The sequence below is a fragment of the Bombina bombina genome, chromosome 3, assembly GCF_027579735.1.
Source record: "Bombina bombina isolate aBomBom1 chromosome 3, aBomBom1.pri, whole genome shotgun sequence".
Lineage (NCBI taxonomy): Eukaryota > Metazoa > Chordata > Amphibia > Anura > Bombinatoridae > Bombina > Bombina bombina.
The window spans coordinates 596,259,599-596,280,873 of record NC_069501.1 but is presented as its reverse complement, the minus strand read 5'-3'; the positions used below and the strand labels follow the sequence as shown (position 1 = coordinate 596,280,873).

At 39.4% G+C, this 21,275-nt stretch overlaps 1 protein-coding gene across 1 annotated transcript in view; it reads left to right on the top strand.

The window, feature by feature from the left end:
* LOC128652441 (ultra-long-chain fatty acid omega-hydroxylase-like) overlaps positions 1-21,275 on the top strand; it is a 204,891-nt gene that overhangs the window by 72,853 nt on the left and 110,763 nt on the right. The window contains exons 5-7 of the mRNA XM_053705380.1: positions 3,587-3,714; positions 18,969-19,090; positions 19,919-20,186. Of these exons, the coding sequence (XP_053561355.1) occupies positions 3,587-3,714; positions 18,969-19,090; positions 19,919-20,186 (518 nt within the window). The remainder of the gene's footprint in view (positions 1-3,586; positions 3,715-18,968; positions 19,091-19,918; positions 20,187-21,275) is intronic.

The following is a 21,275-nucleotide window of genomic DNA, read 5'->3' as shown; positions in this document are numbered from 1 at the left end:
TCCAAATGAAACTTACCTAGTCAATGGCACTTATTTTTGCATGGTCATGGTTAAAGTGATGGTAAACACTGCCCTTAATAAAAACAGATCTGGAATATTAGTGATATTTTAGATGGAGCTTAATTCATTCAGTTAAGATGTACTATAACTTACTTTTTAACATCCATATGAAATTTAAATGCCCAGCGCTCCGCCGCCCACTTCAAAAGTAAATCTTTCAGTGAGCTAAAGGTTTGAACTGTTCTCCAATCAGCGCTCTCCCCATATGGCACTTTTGTTGTAGTTAGAGCGCTGATTGGACAACAATTCAAACTGTTAGTTCACAGAAAATGTAATTACAAAGAGGGCTGTTGAGCGTGGTTTATTTGAATTGAATATCTATATTAAAAAGTTGAAGCGCAACTTCAATACAACTGATGAATTAAACTCCATCTAAAATATCACTAACACTCCGGATCTGTTTTTATAAAGAAAAAGAGAGATCCACTAACTTTATCAAGACAGGTGATAACACTAATCACCTGTCTTTATAGTCTATTTACCTTATATATTTAGTTGTTAGCCAGGCGTTTGCACTGCTTCTTCGCAACTAACCTTAAATAATTGTTGGCCTTAATTGGCATAATAGCTATAACTTAAGAATAATACTCTAATATCTCTGTGGTTCTCGATTAGATAACTATCAGGGGTGGCTTGGGCAGTTTGCGGTTTTTGATACTTACCAGCATAGCGGTAACACTTGTATACTCTGCAATCAGCCAATAGGATTGAGCTTGCATTCTATTGGCTGATTGGAACAGCCAATAGAATGCCAGCTCAATCCTATTGGCTGATTGGATCAGCCAATAGTATTGAACTTCAATCCTATTGGCTGATTGCATCAGCCAATAGGATTTTTTTCTACCTTAATTCCGATTGGCTGATAGAATTCTATCAGCCAATCGGAATCTAAGGGACGCCATCTTGGATGACGTCACTTAAAGGTACCTTTATTCGTCGTTAGTCCGTCGGCAGAAGAGGATGCTCCGTGTCGGATGTCTTGAAGATGGACCCGCTCATCGCCGGATGGATGAAGAAGATGCTGTCTGGATGAAGACTTCTGCCCGTCTGGAGGACCACTTCGCCCGGCTTGGATGAAGACTTCTCCCGGCTTTGTTGAGGACTTCGGCCCGGCTTGGATGAAGATGTCTCCCGGTAAGTCGATCTTCAGGGGGTTAGTGTTAGGTATTTTTAAGGGTGTATTGGGTGGGTTTTATTTTTAGGTTAGGGACTTTGGGCAGCAAAAGAGCTAACTGCCCTTTTAAGGGCAGTGCCCATCCAAATGCCCTTTTCAGGGCAATGGGGAGCTTCCGTTTTTTTAGATAGTATTTTATTTGGGGGGTTGATTGTGTGGGTGGTGGGTTTTACTGTTGGGGGGGTTGTTTGTATTTTTTTTACAGGTAAAAGAGCTGATTACTTTGGGGCAATGCCCTGCAAAAGGCCCTTTTAATGGCTATTGGTAGTTTAGTTTAGGCTTGTTTTTTTTTTTTTGGGGGGGGGGGCTTTTTTTATTTTAATAGGGCTATTAGATTAGGTGTAATTAGTTAAAATATCTGTAATTTGTTTATTATTTTCTGTAATTTAGTGGGGGGTTTTTGTACTTTAGCTAATTTAATTTAGCTTATTGTATGTAATTTATTTAATTGTATTTAATTTAGTTAATGTATTTAATTATAGTGTAGTGTTAGGTGTTAGTGTAACTTAGGTTAGGTTTTATTTTACATGTACTTTTGTATTTATTTTAGCTAGGTAGTTATTAAATAGTTAATAACTATTCTACCTAGTTAAAATAAATACAAACTTGCCTGTAAAATAAAAATAAATCCTAAGCTAGCTACAATGTAACTATTAGTTAGTTATATTGTAGCTAGCTTAAGGTTTATTTTATAGGTAAGTATTTAGTTTTAAATAGGAATAATTTAGTTAATGATAGGAATATTTATTTAGATTTATTTAAATTATATTTAAGTTAGTGGGTGTTTAGGGTTAGACTTAGGTTTAGGGGTTAATATGTTTACTATAGTGGCGGCGACGTTGGGGGTGGCAGATTAGGGGTTAATAAATGTAGGTAGGTTGCGGCGACATTGGGGCGGCAGATTAGGGGTTAATAAATAGTATGTAGGTGTCGGCGATGTTGGGGGCAGCAGATTAGGGGTTAATACATATAATGTATGTGGCGGCGGTGTCCGGAGAGGCAGATTAGGGGTTAATAATATAATGCAGGTCTCGGCGATGTCGGGCGGCAGATTAGGGTTAATAAGTGTAAGATTAGGGGTGTTTAGACTCCGGGTTCATGTTAGGGTGTTAGGTGTAAACATAACTTTTATTTCCCCATAGGAATCAATGGGGCTGCATTAAGGAGTTTTATGCTGCTTTTTTGCAGGTGTTTTTCAGCCGGCTCTCCCCATTGATTCCTATGGGGAAATCGTGCATGAGCACGTTACACCAGCTCACCGCTGACTTAAGCAGCGCTGGTATTGGAGTGCGGTAATGAGCAAAATTTTGCTCAACACTCACTTCTTGTCTTTTAACGATGGGTTTCTGAAAACTGGTAATACCAGCGCTGCAGGTAAGTGAGCAGTGAGACAAAACTGCTCGTTAGCACCGCACAGCCTCTAACGCAAAACTCATAATCTAGGTGTTTATTTGTTGGTCATATAATGACAATTAAGGGGGCACATCAGACCCATTATATCCACCTCCTTCAATACAAGGATATCTCATATCCGATAATGATATATTTTGTTTTGCGGTTCTATATTTATAAAATACACGCTAACAACTAAATATATAAGGTAAATAGACTATAAAGATAGGTTATTAGTGTTATCACCTGTCTTGATAAAGTAAGTGGGTCTCTCTTTTTCTTTTGCTCCGCACATTTGTTACCACAGCTATAAATCTTTCATGTTTTAGGGCAATTTTGTGCGTTTGCCACCAATAACAATACATTTTAACATTGTGAGCTCACATTTTAATTATGTTGTATAATAAAAGCTATATTTTATGTTTATTTCGTCCTCTAGCTCAATAATATTTGCTATCTAGATTCTGACTTTAAGCGTGCCAAATAATGCCTTGTGTTTTGGTATTAGGCACTGCCCCCTTTGAGAATACTTAGGTTTAACCTAGGGGAACCTTAGCCTAGAGTTCTAGTCTCCTCTCTCCCCCTGCTTCAGGGGTTTATTATAATACTTTTTTTTTAAAGGGCAGAGTTTACAATCATTTTAAGGCATCACATGATAAGACAGTGTGCAAAGATGAGCATTCCACAGTGTTATTGACAACCAATATCTGTCTTTAGATATCATTAATGTACAATATCTCTCTCTAGTGGCTAGTGTGGGGAATAGTTTCTCTGGTAAAGAAAATAAAATTGATGGCCTTTACATAGCTCTTCATATTAACAAAAATGTCTTTAATTGATATTTTTTCTATTTCTGCATAATAGCTGAAGAACATTTTGCAGTGTTTTCAAATCCATTATTTGTAAAAACCGTTTCAATTTGTCAAAAACTAAAATTAATGTCTGAAATTGATGTTATAGGTGATGGCCTCTTGCTCAGCCGTGGAGAGAAGTGGATGCAACATCGACGTCTACTGACACCGGCCTTCCACTTTGATATCCTTAAACACTATGTCAAGATCTTCAACAAGAGCACAGACATCATGCATGTAAGCACTGAATGTATTACTGCTGCCTTGTACCATACAGGGAAGTTTCTCTTTATTACAGGTTTCTTTTCCTTCCATAAGGCAGGGAGAGTCCACTATTTAATTCCTTACTGTTGGGAAATACAACACCTGGCCACCAGGAGGAGGCAAAGACACCCCAGCCAAAGGATTAAATATCCCTCCCCCTTCCCCTATCCCCCAGTCATTCTTTGCTTTTCGTCACTATAGGAGGTGGCAGAGAAGTGTCAGAAGATTTGGATAGTCCTGTAATGGCTATGTTCTCTTCAATAAAGGACTGGAGTTTTAAGTAATCATGTCAACCTCTCAGTGAGAGTATTGATGAAAGCTAGAGTCTGGAGATGCAGGGAAAGTTTTTCTGCGAACCCATCCAGATTGTCGCCTAACCGCTCCTGAGCAACCAGTGTTGACGAGTTTCACTGCTTGCTGTTACACACTTAAGTCCATGTCAGAAGCATTGCTGCAAGACTGTAACACTTATGAGGCTGTGCCTGTTCCACAGCATGGATCCTGGAGGGTAAGACCGTTTTATATATACACTTTTTTTATACAGGGTCACAGAGTGGCTCCTTTATACCTCGATAGGATCAAGGGTTAATATCTCTTTCAGGGAGATTATTTGAACAGCTAGGGGTTATTTATAACTGCTTTAACGTGAGAGTTTTTTGGGCTCCTAGACTGTGTGCTTTTGGCTTGGAACAAACAGGTTTCACTTTCATTTTTGAGATTTTTCATAGCAGGGGAAGTCCTGTCCTACGCCCCACGTGACCGGGTGCAATCTTTTAATTTCCTACAATCCTGCTGCGGACATCACTCATAAGGAGAGCGTTTTCACTGTTAGCTGTCTGGGTCTAGGAGGTGGTGAGTGCCCCAGCCACTGGGATTATAAAGGTGCAGTTTTTTATATAAAAGTGTTTACTTTTTGTCTGTCCTTCTGTGAATATATCTCAGCTATGGAGGACTCTGGTGCTACATTAGAAGGTTCCGCTACTTCTGTACTGATTCATAATTCCTGTTTATATTGGGAGGAGGTCGTGGTTTGCCCACCTGCTCAATTTTGTTCCATTTGCCTAAGCACTGTTCTAAAGCCTAAGAAGGGAGACAAGCCTGCTAATGCTCATAGCGCTATTAGCCCCTCTGAGCCGTCTACCTCTCAGGAATCTAGGTCCCGAGAGATTACTACCCTTTCCCCACACTACCCGCTCTACATGCAGTTCCTCACGGCTTAACTAATCCTCCATCTGGAGGGGGCTTTTTTCCGGTGGACTTTACCATACATTTACAATATGCGGTGTCTGCGGCCCTAAATGCCTTTCCTTGCTCTAGCAAACTTAAGAGATAGGTTAAACATAGTTCTCCTGACCTAGAGTCATCTAAATGTTTGTCGGATTTAGCTACTATATCCCAGCTACACGAGGATGAGTTAACCTCTGTAGCTTCAGAGGGTGAACTTTTCTGAGTCGGAGACTTCAGTTTCTAAACCTCCTTCAGCGGAGGAACTCTCCTTTAGATTTAAAATGGACATCTGCATTTCTTTCATGTAATTAGCAAGAGTCCATGAGCTAGTGACGTATGGGATATACATTCCTACCAGGAGGGGCAAAGTTTCCCAAACCTCAAAATGCCTATAAATACACCCCTCACCACACCCACAATTCAGTTTTACAAACTTTGCCTCCGATGGAGGTGGTGAAGTAAGTTTGTGCTAGATTCTACGTTGATATGCACTCCGCAGCAAGTTGGAGCCCGGTTTTCCTCTCAGCGTGCAGTGAATGTCAGAGGGATGTGAGGAGTATTGCCTATTTGAATGCAGTGATCTCCTTCTAAGGGGTCTATTTCATAGGTTCTCTGTTATCGGTCGTAGAGATTCATCTCTTACCTCCCTTTTCAGATCGACGATATACTCTTATATATACCATTACCTCTGCTGATTCTCGTTTCAGTACTGGTTTGGCTATCTACTATATGTAGATGAGTGTCCTGGGGTAAGTAAGTCTTATTTTCTGTGACACTCCTAGCTATGGTTGGGCACTTTGTTTATAAAGTTCTAAATATATGTATTCAAACATTTATTTGCCTTGACTCAGAATGTTCAACTTTCCTTATTTTCAGACAGTCAGTTTCATATTTGGGATAATGCATTTTAACATTTTTCTTACCTTAAAATTTGACTTTTTCCCTGTGGGCTGTTAGGCTCGCGGGGGCTGAAAATGCTTCATTTTATTGCGTCATTCTTGGCGCAGACTTTTTTGGCGCAAAAATTCTATTTCCGTTTCCGGCGTCATACGTGTCGCCGGAAGTTGCGTCATTTTTTGACGTTATTTTGCGCCAAAAATGTCGGCGTTCCGGATGTGGCGTCATTTTTGGCGCCAAAAAGCATTTAGGCGCCAAATAATGTGGGCGTCTTATTTGGCGCGAAAAAATATGGGCGTCACTTTTGTCTCCACATTATTTAAGTCTCATTTTTTATTGCTTCTGGTTGCTAGAAGCTTGTTCTTTGGCATTTTTTCCCATTCCTGAAACTGTCATTTAAGGAATTTGATCAATTTTGCTTTATATATATGTTGTTTTTTCTCTTACATATTGCAAGATGTCTCACGTTGCATCTGAGTCAGAAGATACTACAGGAAAATCGCTGTCAAGTGCTGAATCTACCAAAGCTAAGTGTATCTGCTGTAAACTTTTGGTAGCTATTTCTCCAGCTGTTGTTTGTATTGATTGTCATGACAAACTTGTTAAAGCAGATAATATTTCCTTTAGTAAAGTACCATTGCCTGTTGCAGTTCCTTCAACATCTAAGGTGCAGAATGTTCCTGATAATATAAGAGATTTTGTTTCTGAATCCATAAAGAAGGCTATGTCTGTTATTTCTCCTTCTAGTAAACGTAAAAAATCTTTTAAAACTTCTCTCCCTACAGATGAATTTTTAACTGAACATCATCATTCTGATTCTGATGATTCCTCTGGTTCAGAGGATTCTGTCTCAGAGGTTGATGCTGATAAATCTTCATATTTATTTAAAATGGAATTTATTCGTTCTTTACTTAAAGAAGTCCTAATTGCTTTAGAAATAGAGGATTCTGGTCCTCTTGATACTAAATCTAAACGTTTAAATAAGGTTTTTAAATCTCCTGTAGTTATTCCAGAAGTTTTTCCTGTCCCTGATGCTATTTCTGCAGTAATTTCCAAAGAATGGGATAATTTGGGTAATTCATTTACTCCTTCTAAACGTTTTAAGCAATTATATCCTGTGCCGTCTGACAGACTAGAATTTTGGGACAAGATCCCTAAAGTTGATGGGGCTATTTCTACCCTTGCTAAACGTACTACTATTCCTACGTCAGATGGTACTTCGTTTAAGGATCCTATAGATAGGAAAATTGAGTCCTTTCTAAGAAAAGCTTATCTGTGTTCAGGTAATCTTCTTAGACCTGCTATATCTTTGGCTGATGTTGCTGCAGCTTCAACTTTTTGGTTGGAAACTTTAGCGCAACAAGTAACACATCGTGATTCTCATGATATTATTATTCTTCTTCAACATGCTAATAATTTTATCTGTGATGCCATTTTTGATATTATCAGAGTTGATGTCAGGTTTATGTCTCTAGCTATTTTAGCTAGAAGAGCTTTATGGCTTAAAACTTGGAATGCTGATATGGCTTCTAAATCAACTTTACTTTCCATTTCTTTCCAGGGTAACAAATTATTTGGTTCTCAGTTGGATTCCATTATTTCAACTGTTACTGGTGGGAAAGGAACTTTTTTACCACAGGATAAAAAATCTAAAGGTAAAAACAGGGCTAATAATCGTTTTCGTTCCTTTCGTTTCAACAAAGAACAAAAGCCTGATCCTTCATCCTCAGGAGCAGTTTCAGTTTGGAGACCATCTCCAGTTTGGAATAAATCCAAGCCAGCTAGAAAGGCAAAGCCTGCTTCTAAGTCCACATGAAGGTGCGGCCCTCATTCCAGCTCAGCTGGTAGGGGGCAGGTTACGTTTTTTCAAGGAAATTTGGATCAATTCTGTTCACAATCCTTGGATTCAGAGCATTGTTTCAGAAGGGTACAGAATTGGTTTCAAGTTGAGACCTCCTGCAAAGAGATTTTTTCTTTCCCGTGTCCCAGTAAATCCAGTAAAAGCTCAAGCATTTCTGAAATGTGTTTCAGATCTAGAGTTGACTGGAGTAATTATGCCAGTTCCAGTTCCGGAACAGGGGATGGGGTTTTATTCAAATCTCTTCATTGTACCAAAGAAGGAGAATTCTTTCAGACCAGTTCTGGATCTAAAAATATTGAATCGTTATGTAAGGATACCAACGTTCAAGATGGTAACTGTAAGGACTATCTTACCTTTTGTTCAGCAAGGGAATTATATGTCCACAATAGATTTACAGGATGCATATCTGCATATTCCGATTCATCCAGATCATTATCAGTTTCTGAGATTCTCGTTTCTGGACAAGCATTACCAGTTTGTGGCTCTGCCGTTTGGCCTAGCTACAGCTCCAAGAATTTTTACAAAGGTTCTCGGTGCCCTGCTGTCTGTAATCAGAGAACAGGGTATTGTGGTATTTCCTTATTTGGACGATATCTTGGTACTTGCTCAGTCTTTACATTTAGCAGAATCTCATACGAATCGACTTGTGTTGTTTCTTCAAGATCATGGTTGGAGGATCAATTTACCAAAAAGTTCTTTGATTCCTCAGACAAGGGTAACCTTTCTGGGTTTCCAGATGGATTCAGTGTCCATGACTCTGTCTTTAACAGACAAGAGACGTCTAAAGTTGATTACAGCTTGTCGAAACCTTCAGTCACAATCATTCCCTTCGGTAGCCTTATGCATGGAAATTCTAGGTCTTATGACTGCTGCATCGGACGCGATCCCCTTTGCTCGTTTTCACATGCGACCTCTTCAGCTCTGTATGCTGAAGCAATGGTGCAAGGATTACACGAAGATATCTCAATTAATATCTTTAAAACCGATTGTTCGACACTCTCTAACATGGTGGACAGATCACCATCGTTTAATTCAGGGGGCTTCTTTTGTGCTTCCGACCTGGACTGTAATTTCAACAGATGCAAGTCTCACAGGTTGGGGAGCTGTGTGGGGATCTCTGACGGCACAAGGAGTTTGGGAATCTCAGGAGGTGAGATTACCAATCAATATTTTGGAACTCCGTGCAATTTTCAGAGCTCTTCAGTTTTGGCCTCTTCTGAAGAGAGAATCGTTCATTTGTTTTCAGACAGACAATGTCACAACTGTGGCATACATCAATCATCAAGGAGGGACTCACAGTCCTCTGGCTATGAAAGAAGTATCTCGAATTTTGGTTTGGGCGGAATCCAGCTCCTGTCTAATCTCTGCGGTTCATATCCCAGGTGTAGACAATTGGGAAGCGGATTATCTCAGTCGCCAAACGTTGCATCCGGGCGAATGGTCTCTTCACCCAGAGGTATTTCTTCAGATTGTTCAAATGTGGGAACTTCCAGAAATAGATCTGATGGCGTCCCATCTAAACAAGAAACTTCCCAGGTATCTGTCCAGATCCCGGGATCCTCAGGCGGTGGCAGTGGATGCATTATCACTTCCTTGGAAGTATCATCCTGCCTATATCTTTCCGCCTCTAGTTCTTCTTCCAAGAGTAATCTCCAAGATTCTGAAGGAATGCTCGTTTGTTCTGCTGGTAGCTCCGGCATGGCCTCACAGGTTTTGGTATGTGGATCTTGTCCGGATGGCCTCTTGCCAACCGTGGACTCTTCCGTTAAGACCAGACCTTCTGTCACAAGGTCCTTTTTTCCATCAGGATCTGAAATCCTTAAATTTAAAGGTATGGAGATTGAACGCTTGATTCTTGGTCAAAGAGGTTTCTCTGACTCTGTGATTAATACTATGTTACAGGCTCGTAAATCTGTATCTCGAGAGATATATTATAGAGTCTGGAAGACTTATATTTCTTGGTGTCTTTCTCATCATTTTTCCTGGCATTCTTTTAGAATACCGAGAATTTTACAGTTCCTTCAGGATGGTTTAGATAAAGGTTTGTCCGCAAGTTCTTTGAAAGGACAAATCTCTGCTCTTTCTGTTCTTTTTCACAGAAAGATTGCTATTCTTCCTGATATTCATTGTTTTGTACAAGCTTTGGTTCGTATAAAACCTGTCATTAAGTCAATTTCTCCTCCTTGGAGTTTGAATTTGGTTCTGGGAGCTCTTCAAGCTCCTCCGTTTGAACCTATGCATTCATTGGACATTAAATTACTTTCTTGGAAAGTTTTGTTCCTTTTGGCCATCTCTTCTGCCAGAAGAGTTTCTGAATTATCTGCTCTTTCTTGTGAGTCTCCTTTTCTGATTTTTCATCAGGATAAGGCGGTGTTGCGAACTTCTTTTGAATTTTTACCTAAAGTTGTGAATTCCAACAACATTAGTAGAGAAATTGTGGTTCCTTCATTATGTCCTAATCCTAAGAATTCTAAGGAGAAATCGTTGCATTCTTTGGATGTTGTTAGAGCTTTGAAATATTATGTTGAAGCTACGAAATCTTTTCGTAAGACTTCTAGTCTATTTGTTATCTTTTCCGGTTCTAGAAAAGGCCAGAAAGCTTCTGCCATTTCTTTGGCATCTTGGTTGAAATCTTTAATTCATCTTGCCTATGTTGAGTCGGGTAAAACTCCGCCTCAGAGAATTACAGCTCATTCTACTAGGTCAGTTTCTACTTCCTGGGCGTTTAGGAATGAAGCTTCGGTTGACCAGATCTGCAAAGCAGCGACTTGGTCCTCTTTGCATACTTTTACTAAATTCTACCATTTTGATGTATTTTCTTCTTCTGAAGCAGTTTTTGGTAGAAAAGTACTTCAGGCAGCGGTTTCAGTTTGAATCTTCTGCTTATGTTTTTCGTTAAACTTTATTTTGGGTGTGGATTATTTTCAGCAGGAATTGGCTGTCTTTATTTTATCCCTCCCTCTCTAGTGACTCTTGTGTGGAAAGATCCACTTCTTGGGTAGTCATTATCCCATACGTCACTAGCTCATGGACTCTTGCTAATTACATGAAAGAAAACATAATTTATGTAAGAACTTACCTGATAAATTCATTTCTTTCATATTAGCAAGAGTCCATGAGGCCCGCCCTTTTTTTGTGGTGGTTATGATTTTGTATAAAGCACAATTATTCCAATTCCTTATTTTATATGCTTTCGCACTTTTTTATCACCCCACTTCTTGGCTATTCGTTAAACTGAATTGTGGGTGTGGTGAGGGGTGTATTTATAGGCATTTTGAGGTTTGGGAAACTTTGCCCCTCCTGGTAGGAATGTATATCCCATACGTCACTAGCTCATGGACTCTTGCTAATATGAAAGAAATGAATTTATCAGGTAAGTTCTTACATAAATTATGTTTTTTATTAAAAGAGGTTCTGTCTATGCTAGAGGTTCCAAAGGCTATACTCCCTGAGGGACCTAAGATCCCTAAATTAGACAGGGTTTATAAAGACAGGAAGGTCCCTCTGACTTTTCCTGTGCCAGTTAAGATGGTGAACATTATTAGTAACGAATGGGAATGAATAGGAACTTCTTTTTCCCCCTCATCTACTTTTAAAAAATTATTCCCGGTCCCTGACTCTCAATTAGATTTGTGCGGCTCCATCCCTAAGGTGGATGACGCTATTTCTACGCTGGCTAAGCATACCACTATCCCTATGGAGGATAGTTCTTCTTTTAGAGAGCCTATGGATAAATAAATGGAAACCTTTCTGAGGAAGATGTTTCAACATACAGGGTTTTTATTTAAACCAGCGGCAGCTACCTACCTACTGGTGCAACACTCTGTCGGAGCTCATTGAGGTGGAGACTCCCCTCGAGGATATTCAGGAGAGAATTAAGACTCTGAGAATTGCTAACTCATTCATCTATGACTCGAATATGCAGATTATTGGCCTTAATGCAAAGGCTTCTGGCTTTGCGGTCCTAGCCCGCCAGTCCCTCTGGTTAAAGTCTTGGCCTGCAGATATGACTTCTAAATCCAGACTCCTTTATCTTCCTTTCAAGGGGAAGATTTTATTTGGTCCAGGGCTGGACTCCATTATTTCTACGGTTACCAGAGGGAAAGGTGCCTTCCTACCGCAGGATAAGAAAAATAGGCCTAAGGGACGGCAATTGTCTAATTTTCGTTTCTTTCGGTCTGACAAATCACAATGACAGCAATTCTCATGCAAGTCTGAGCAGCCCAAGAGTACATGGAAGCCGGCTCAGTCCTGGAATAAGTCCAAACAAAGAAGCCTGTTGAGAACAAATCGGCATGAAGGGGTGGCCCCCGATCCGGGATCGGATTGAGTAGGGGGCAGACTGTCTTTTTTTTTCAGATGCTTGGTTCCAGGATGTACAGAATCCTTGGGTCCTGGATGTTGTATCTCAAGGATACAGGATAGGATTCAAGTGTCATCCGCCCAGGGGCAGATTCCTACTCTCCAGTTCATCTACAAGACCAGAAAAGAGGTCTGCCTTCTTAGGTTGCATTCGGGATCTCTCCTCTCTAGGAGTAATTATCCCGGTACCTACAGCAGAAAGAGGTTTGGGGTTTTATTCAAACCTTTTCGTGGTTCCAAAGAAGGATGGAATTTTTCATCCAATTCTGGACCTAAAGTCCCTAAACAAGTTTCTGAGTGTTCCCTCTTTTAAGATGGAGACAATACGGTAAACAATATAAAAAACAGTAAAATAATGTATTTTAGTATATCCACTAAGCAACCATACAATATCAATAAAACCTAAAAAAAATGATAATAATGAAATAGAAATATGGGAGAAGAGGTTAGTGTGGTTGCGCCTTAAATGCTAGCCAATTCAGGCTAAAAAAAAGTCTGAAAATGGATACTACAAATACTAGATAAACTAATATGGAAAGAGATGATCTTGGTTGAATTAATCTTTATTGTTATTGCACTATATGAGGTAAAAGTTATTTAAGGTGATAGTAATTGTGCGGTTACATATACATTTAAAACATATCATATAGACCTATGTCATCTATATCTTATAGACCTATATATTCTATATCTTAAACAATCTTCAAAATTACTTAAATATATATGACTGGCCAGTTGAAGTGTAATATAATAATTATGTTATTAAAAACCAAATAACCTATACTAAAATGTCAAAAAGTGGCTTAAAAATAGGACTATCTGCATAAATAGTTAAATGTATAGAGAACTATTATTTCTTCTGTATACGGAATTCATTTTGCACTATAAATACTACATAACAGAATTCAGATAGTCAGCAAGTAAGCTATATTTTCATAGAATAAGTCCTTTTAGATATATGTAAGGTGCAGACAATGTCTTCAGAATGAGGCAAAGCCATATCCTAGGCGGAAAAATTGTGCACAAAAATGATCCAAAACTTTTGTAATAAAACTCCTTTGCAAATACCGGTAATTGTAATCCTTCTCTTTTTTATTATCTGGTTATACCAGCTTCCAGATAAAAACAACAAAGTCTTACTTTGTAATAAGAAATCCTCTGTTACAGTCTCTTTGCAGTACCTCCTCTCTTTTTGTATCCAGCGTCCCTTGGAACGCTAGCGGAAGTTCGCTATGACCTTGGGATTCCGTTCAATATTTCTTCCATTGGATGTCCTGGAAACTGCTTCCCCAAAGATTCGGCACACGTTGGTTGTATGGAAAAACGCTACGCTATCTAAATTCTGATATAGATGACATAGGTCTATATGACAATACGGTAAATCCTTCCTCTGATTCAGGAAGAACAGTTTATGACCACCATAGACCTGAATAATGCATACCTTCATGGTCCAATACACAGGGAACATTTTCAGTTTCTGAGGTCTGCCTTTCTGGACCTGCACTTCCAGTTCATAGCTCTTCCATTCGGCCTAGTTACTACTCCAAGGATATTTACGAAGGTTCTGGGGGCTCTTCTAGCCGTTGCCAGAACACAAGGTATTGCAGTAGCGCATTACCTGGATGATATCTTAGATATCTTGCAGGCACTATCTTTTCATCTAGTGGAAGAACATTCGGAGTCCCTTCTCAATCTTCTTCGATCACATGGATGGAAGATAATCTTGGAAAAAAGTTCTTATTTCAAGTACAAGGGTGAATTTCCTGGTGACAATAATAGACTCCATATCCATGAGAATATTTCTCACAGATCAGAGACGTTGGAAGTTAACTATTGCATGTCTTGCCCTCCAGGCCTCCTTGAGACCCTCAGTGGCTCAGTGTATAAAGGTGATCAAACGCATGGTGTCCTGTATGGACATCATTCCTTTTGCCAGATTCTATCTCAGACCCTTAAAACTATGCATGCTGACACAATGGAATGGCGACCATTCAGATCTGTCTCACCAGATTGTGCTGGGCAACCTGTCGAGAGACTCGCTCTCTTGATGACTCTGTCCAGATAATCTGTCCCAAGGCATGTGCTTCTTGATACCATCCTGGGAGATTGTGAATACGGATTCAAGCCTTTCCAGCTGGGGAGCCGTTTGGGGTGTCAAGAATTCACAAGGACTGTGGACTCAGGAGGAGTCCTCCCTTCTGATCAATATATTGGAACTCCGGGCAATCTTCAATGCCTTGAAGGCTTGGCCACTTCTGGGTTCATCCCAGTTTATCAGATTCCAATCAGACAATATAACCTTGGTTGCCTACAGCAACCATCAGGGGGGGACCAGAAGTTCCTTGGCAATGAGAGAAGTATCTCAGATAATAGATTGGCCAGAGACTCACAAATGTACTCTGTCAGCGATCCACATTCTGGGTGTGGACAACTGGGAAGTGGACTTCCTCAGCAGGCAATCCTTTCACCAAGGGGACTGGTCTCTCATCCCCAAGGTTTTTGCAGACATATTCAGCGAGTGGGGGACCCCGGAGATAGATCTCATGGCATCCTGCCTCAATACCAAGCTACCCAGGTACGGCCGAGGTCGAGGGATCCTCAGGTGTAATTCATAGATGCCCTATCTGTACCATGGAGGTTCAGACTCGTATATCTTTTTCCTCCATAACCGCTTCTCCCTCGTGTGGTGGCTCGCATCAAGCAGGAGTGAGCATCAGTGATTCTGATTGCTCCATCATGGCCGCGAAGGACGTGGTTTGCTGATCTGGTGGGGATGTCCTCATCTCCTCAGTGGAGGTTACCTTGTCGCAGAGATCTGCTGATACAGGGTCCCTTCATTCTTCAAAATCTAGATTCTCTGAGGCTGACTGCGTGGAGATTGAACGCTTAGTCTTAGCCAAAAGAGGGTTCTCTGAGAGTGTTATCGACACTCTGGTTCAAGCTCATAAGTCGGTTACTCGTCGTATCTACCATAAAATGTGGAGGTCTTACTTGTACTGGTGTGAAGAGTGTGGCTTTTCCTGGCATAAGGTTAAGGTTGCCAGAATTTTATCTTTCCTCCAGGATGGACTGGAGAAAGGTCTATCTGCTAGTTCCCTGAAGGGACAGATATCAGCCCTCTCTGTGTTACTGCACAAGAGTTTGGCTGAGCTTCCGGATGTGCAGTCCTTTGTTAAGGCTCTGACTAGGATCAGACCTGTGTTTAGATCTGGGGCTCCGCCTTGGAGCCTCAATCTTGTTCTTAGTGTTTTGCAGCAGGCTTCGTTTGAGCCTATCAAACTGTTGACTTTAAATTGTAATCTTGGAGAGTTCTTTTTTTGTTGGCTATTGCCTCTGAGTGCAGAGTTTCTGAGATTTCTGCTTTGCAATGTGACCACTCTTATCTTGTTTTCCATGCTTATAAGGCAGTTTTACATACTAAATTAGGGTTCCTCCCTAAGATGGTGTTGGATCGTAACATTAATCAAGATATTGTTGTTCCTTCCTTGTGTCCTAATCCTTCACAATCTAGATGTGTTTCATGCCTTGAAGTTCTATCTTCAGGCTACTAAGGAATTCAGACAATCTTCCTCTTTGTTTCTCATCCATACGGGGAAGCATAAGGGGCAGAAGGCTACTACGACTTCCCTATCTTTCTGGTTGAGGAGCGTCATCCGCTTAACTTATGAGACAGCGGGACAGCCTCCTGAGAGGATAACGGCTCATTCCACTAGAGCAGTGGCTTCCTCCTGGGCTTTTAAGAACAAAGCCTCTATGGATCAGATTTGTAAGGCGGCTACCTAGTCCTCCTTACACACTTTTTCTAAATTTTACAAGTTTGATGTGTTTGCTTCGGCTGAAGCAGCTTTCGGGAGAAAAGTTTTGCAGGCTGTGGTGCCCTAAGAATAGGGTCCGCCTCTTGTATTATTCCCTCATGTTATTCATTCAGTGTTCTCTGGAGCTTGGGTATAGTTTTCCCAACAGTAAGGAATTAAGTTGTGGACTCTCCCTGCCTTATGGAAGGAAAACATAATTTATGCTTACCAGATAAATTCCTTTCCTTCCTGGCAGGGAGAGTCCACGACCCTACCCGTAATTTATTTTTTGATGGGCGGCTCCCTTTGGATATTATTTCTTCTGGCACCTTTATACCCTGATGTTTCTCCTACTTTTCCTTGTTCCCTTGGCAGAAAGACTGGGGGATAGGGGAAGTGGGAGGGATATTTAAGCCTTTGGCTGGGGTGTCTTTGCCTCCTCCTGGTGGCCAGATGTTTTTATTTCCCAACAGTAAGGTATGAAGTCGTGGACTCTCCTTGCCAGGAAGGAAATACATTTATCTGGTAAGCATAAATTAGGTGTATTTCATAGCTCAAGCTACTGAAAAGTGTTAAATGAATAGTGAAACCAATATTACAAGGAAGAGCACCTCATTATATATCCAAGAGTTAAGGTGCAATAGAAATACACAAAAAAAGAGAAGGTAATAATAATAATTTATTATAAGTCCTTCAGTACCTAAAGTTTGGGATACAGATTGTAGACATGTAAACAGTGAGGTGGATAGCAAAATTGTGGGGGTACCACAATCCACATACTCCCACTCGCCATCTGCTTGCTCTAAGCATCTTACTTCTCAGGGTACTGTGCTCCGATAGGTGAAGACTCAGGGAGAGTGAGCCATAGATACTTCAACATACTCCATTAAAAAATTCCACAAGCTCCAGATCACAACATAGAGATTCTTATTGTTGCAAGTGAATACAAACTCTTTCATTGCTTTAATGTTTCTTACAACCTTTAAAACCCGGATCCCAAGTTGTTGCTAGATTTTGTAAACACATAAATATCTTGCAGCTAAGGGAAGACTTCTCAGTCTCAGTCCTTATTGGAAAAGGTCAACTGTTGGGTGATATTGCACACCTGGAGCAAGTTGTGCACACAATCTAAACCTTTGATATCACATGGTATGGATATGTGGGCATTCCCACCATATATGAACCCCCAACACCACTTGACCATAATTACTGAAACATGTGTTTTGACTCTTCGCTGGTACTCAAAGACCTTCAATGATACAGAATGCCAAACCAAATCTACACTGGGCAGAACCATGGTGGTATTTTTTGAATAGTTGTGTGGTCCATCTTCTGGGACTTTTCTGGGAGAATGCATGTTTCAGTGCTTGTTTTAATTTCTTCAGTCTATCAGAATTCCTATTTGAAAATATATTGTGGTGGCTTGGGTGATTTATTTATTTATTTTGGAAATCATTTTCCATTGCATTTGATTTGTTACAAAGAATAACCACTTGAACAAGAAAATGGTATAATAAAGTATAGTTAAAGTGAATGTAAACTTGCCCGCATCTGGTAACGTCACAGCATAGATTTTAAAAAAATAAGCCAGACTTTCATTCATGATTTTTTTACATTTTCTATATTCCAAATTCTACCTTTTTTTGCACTAACGATTAGCGCCTTTCCTCCGCCATACTGGTTACTTGATTGATAGATGACAAATATTCAATCTACTAATCACCCCCCCCCCCCCCCCCGGGGCGTTTAGCCCCTTTCATGCTGAACCATAAAAAGTTAGAATTTGGAATAAATATAGAACATTTAAAAAAATCACGGACATAAAAAATATAAGAGCCAGGAGTTTCAGGTAGGGTTTTTACAAACCTTCATGGAGACTAAAGATATGTCACTAAAGCGAAACATGCCTACAAATTGATTCATTATTAATGATGACTTCCTAATATTTTTGAATGCAGTTTTTTACTGTTCCATTAATATTAATTCATGACCTCTGTGCAATTAATGAAAATTGCTGTATCAACAGCCAATAAATGACACTTAAAACAGAAAACAAATGGTTTTCAACAGATTCATGGTGTAGAATTTGAAGAGTCCAAAAAATTCTGATAAAAACTGATGAAAAAGTGTTTCTTACGATTTGAAATGCTACAGTTGAATTGTTCCCATGGGTGTTGTCATTCCACAAATTGCATTTAAAAACCTTATAATAATTATGATAAATTGATGATCATATGGTTTTCAAATGAACTGAAATAGTCTGAAATTTGAAAATCGCATGAAAAGACTCGTGAGAGATCAAAGTTTGTAAGCCATTTTCCATTTTTCCATTGTCGAATGTGGCGACTCCAAATTCTTTCATTTTCTGTTTCATGCAAAGAAACTAAAATAATCAGGATAAAACAGAGAAGGTAACAGTTCTGAAGGTTCCTAAATGTACAAAGAATGTCCATGGACAAACTCTGCCTCTGTGTTCAAACTATTTGCTCCATGGAACACTCATCTGTTAATTTAGGTCTTGCATATGATGACATGGTGACTGAGCACACCGCAATCCCATAAAGTATTCACAATATATACATTCTATCTTGTTTTTGGTGTTTTCTGTTCATTAATTTAGTCACATAGGATTGTTTTGGATTTTGCTACTGCATAAATGCAGTCACATCAATTCAATAACGTTATCTCTTGTGTTTGAATTTTTGCACCCGTTCACTTTTCAGGATTATATGCTATAACTGCAATTGTACATATCTTGTCTAATGTCCCTACATAATGCTAATCAACCTTTTGTCTTACTGCTTTGAGAACAGGAGGTAAATGTAATGTAGAGGAATTGTCTTATGCCTACCTTAAAAGCTGGGTTTTTGGGGTTTAGGTCTTCTGTCCAGCCTCTACTTAAGTGCCCAATCATTGTTGGTAAGTGCTACATAAGAATAAGAACCAAGATATAAAAATGTCTGTTTGGTTTAATTTTGAGATCTGTGCCTTTTCGTGAACTTAATTTGTGGGTGTTATTTGATCACCTTGTTAAAAATTGCAGTAGTAACGTGTACCTAACATTCCATTCTGTATTTTTTCCACAGGCGAAGTGGAGGAGGCTGGCATCAGAGGGACCTGTGTCACTGGATATGTTTGAGCACATAAGTCTTATGACATTGGATTCACTCCTGAAATGTACCTTCAGTTATGACAGTGATTGCCAAGAGTACGTTTTTTTTTTTAATTCCTTCCTACCTATACACTAAGATTTGGAAAATTGCCATACCCCCTTGGATAGTTACAACTATTCAAAAGACCCAAACAAAATGATGTGTCATAATAGTAAGTGGCTCATTAAACATCTGGTTATTGGAGAAAGAATGGAATAATTTTCTTTGATATGTAGGGGTTGAACTTGAGCAATCTGGACTCTGCTTTGGGTTTGTCTACAAAAACCAATGGATCTTTATGCTATGTGTGGCTATTTAGTTGGCTAACTGTTTATGTATGATGGAATATTGTTGGTTTTTATAGTAGTGATATATGTATTCTTCAGAACTTCTTGCAAGTTGATTAATGTTTAAAAAGAAATGTGGAAAAGCCATTCACACTATTGCTATATACACTTCTATTTTTTATTGTATCTTTCATCTCGTTGGAACAGCAAAAATGTATCCTTTTGGTAGGGAAAAAATAGTATAGCCACACACCGAAATAGGTATCACAGAATTAACAATGAGTTTAACATCAAGAAAATGTCAATAAATTGTTTAACTGGTAAGTTTTTGAGTGTATACAGTATGATTTGTGTATACAAACTCCATTGTGACAATTTTATAGTATCAAAGTGATCTAATACAACTCTCATATACATTTTAATTTTATATTTGGTTACCTATAATTGTTATTTTTGACTGCGTTATAACCACTGGAGGTTTTGTCATTAATACACTTAGACGGTTTCTTAGTTTTTGTATGATACAGCCTTGAGATCTCTAGATAAAGTCAAGGTTAACCTACTGCTGTTTTTCTATTGTACCTTGATATCTTGCAGAAAGCCGAGTGATTACATTGCTGCTATTTATGAGCTGAGCTCTCTGGTGTTGAAACGTAATAATTGTCTTCCTCATCACTTTGACTTCATCTACCGCCTCTCCTCAAATGGAAGGAAGTTCCGCCAGGCATGCAAGACTGTGCACGACTTTACAGGTGGTGTAGTGCAACAGAAGAAGAAGGCTCTACAAGAGAAAGGGGCAGAAGCCTGGATCAAGTCCAAGCAAGGGAAGACCACAGACTTCATTGATATACTCTTACTATCAAAGGTCAGAGAACAAATGCATTACAAAACTGTGTAAGAAATAATTTTATTCATCTGGATGGTTCATAACAGTTCTTTGTTGCAGATGACATTTTAAAACAAAATTATTAAAAATATTGAATATACTTTCTGAAATGAATCTGACGTTCCTTATTAAATAGCCGTCACTGTACCTCTTCTTCTAGTCATTTTTGCATGCCAAGCTAGGATCAATTGCTTCACTTACTGCTGCTCTAAATGCATAAACAGCTGACAGTGCGATCAAAGGTTTTGTCATTTACGTACTTAAAGGGACAGTAAACACCTTGTAATTACAAGATATTTCTGTTGTGTTTCTATAGAATGTCATATCAGCCAAATCTTAATGTTTCTAAAACACATTAACATCATTATTGCTGCAATTATTTATCAGTAGCCAACTCCACCCTCTATTTGTCTTATTTGGAGGAGGCAATCAGGGCTTTAGTCAGCAGACTAAAAGGTTAGCCCTGGCTATAGTGTTATTATAGAATGCATTGTTTTCTCCTGTTAAGTGTAGTCAGTCCATGGGTCATCATTACTTATGGGATATTAACTCCTCCCCAACAGGAAGTGCAAGAGGATCACCCAAGCAGAGCTGCTATATAGCTCCTCCCCTCTACGTCACACCCAGTCATTCTCTTGCACCCAACTAATAGATAGGATGTGTGAGAGGACTGTGGTGATTAAACTTAGTTTTTTATATCTTCAATCAAAAGTTTGTTATTTTAAACGACACCGGAGTGTGTTGTTTCCTTCTCAGGCAGAATTTGAAGAAGAATCTACCTGAGTTTTTTGTATATGATCTTAGCGGACGTAACTAAGATCCGTTTGCTGTTCTCGGCCATTCTGAGGAGTAAGGTAACTTCAGATCAGGGGACAGCGGGCAGGTTCACCTGCAAAGAGGTATGTTGCAGTATATTATTTTCTAAGGAATGGAATTGACTTTGAAAATACTGCTAATACCGATATAATGTAAGTACAGCCTTAAATGCAGTAGTAGCAACTGGTATCAGGCTGACATGTATATATGTTAACACTTAAGTATTTCTGGGGAATGGCACTTCACTGGGAA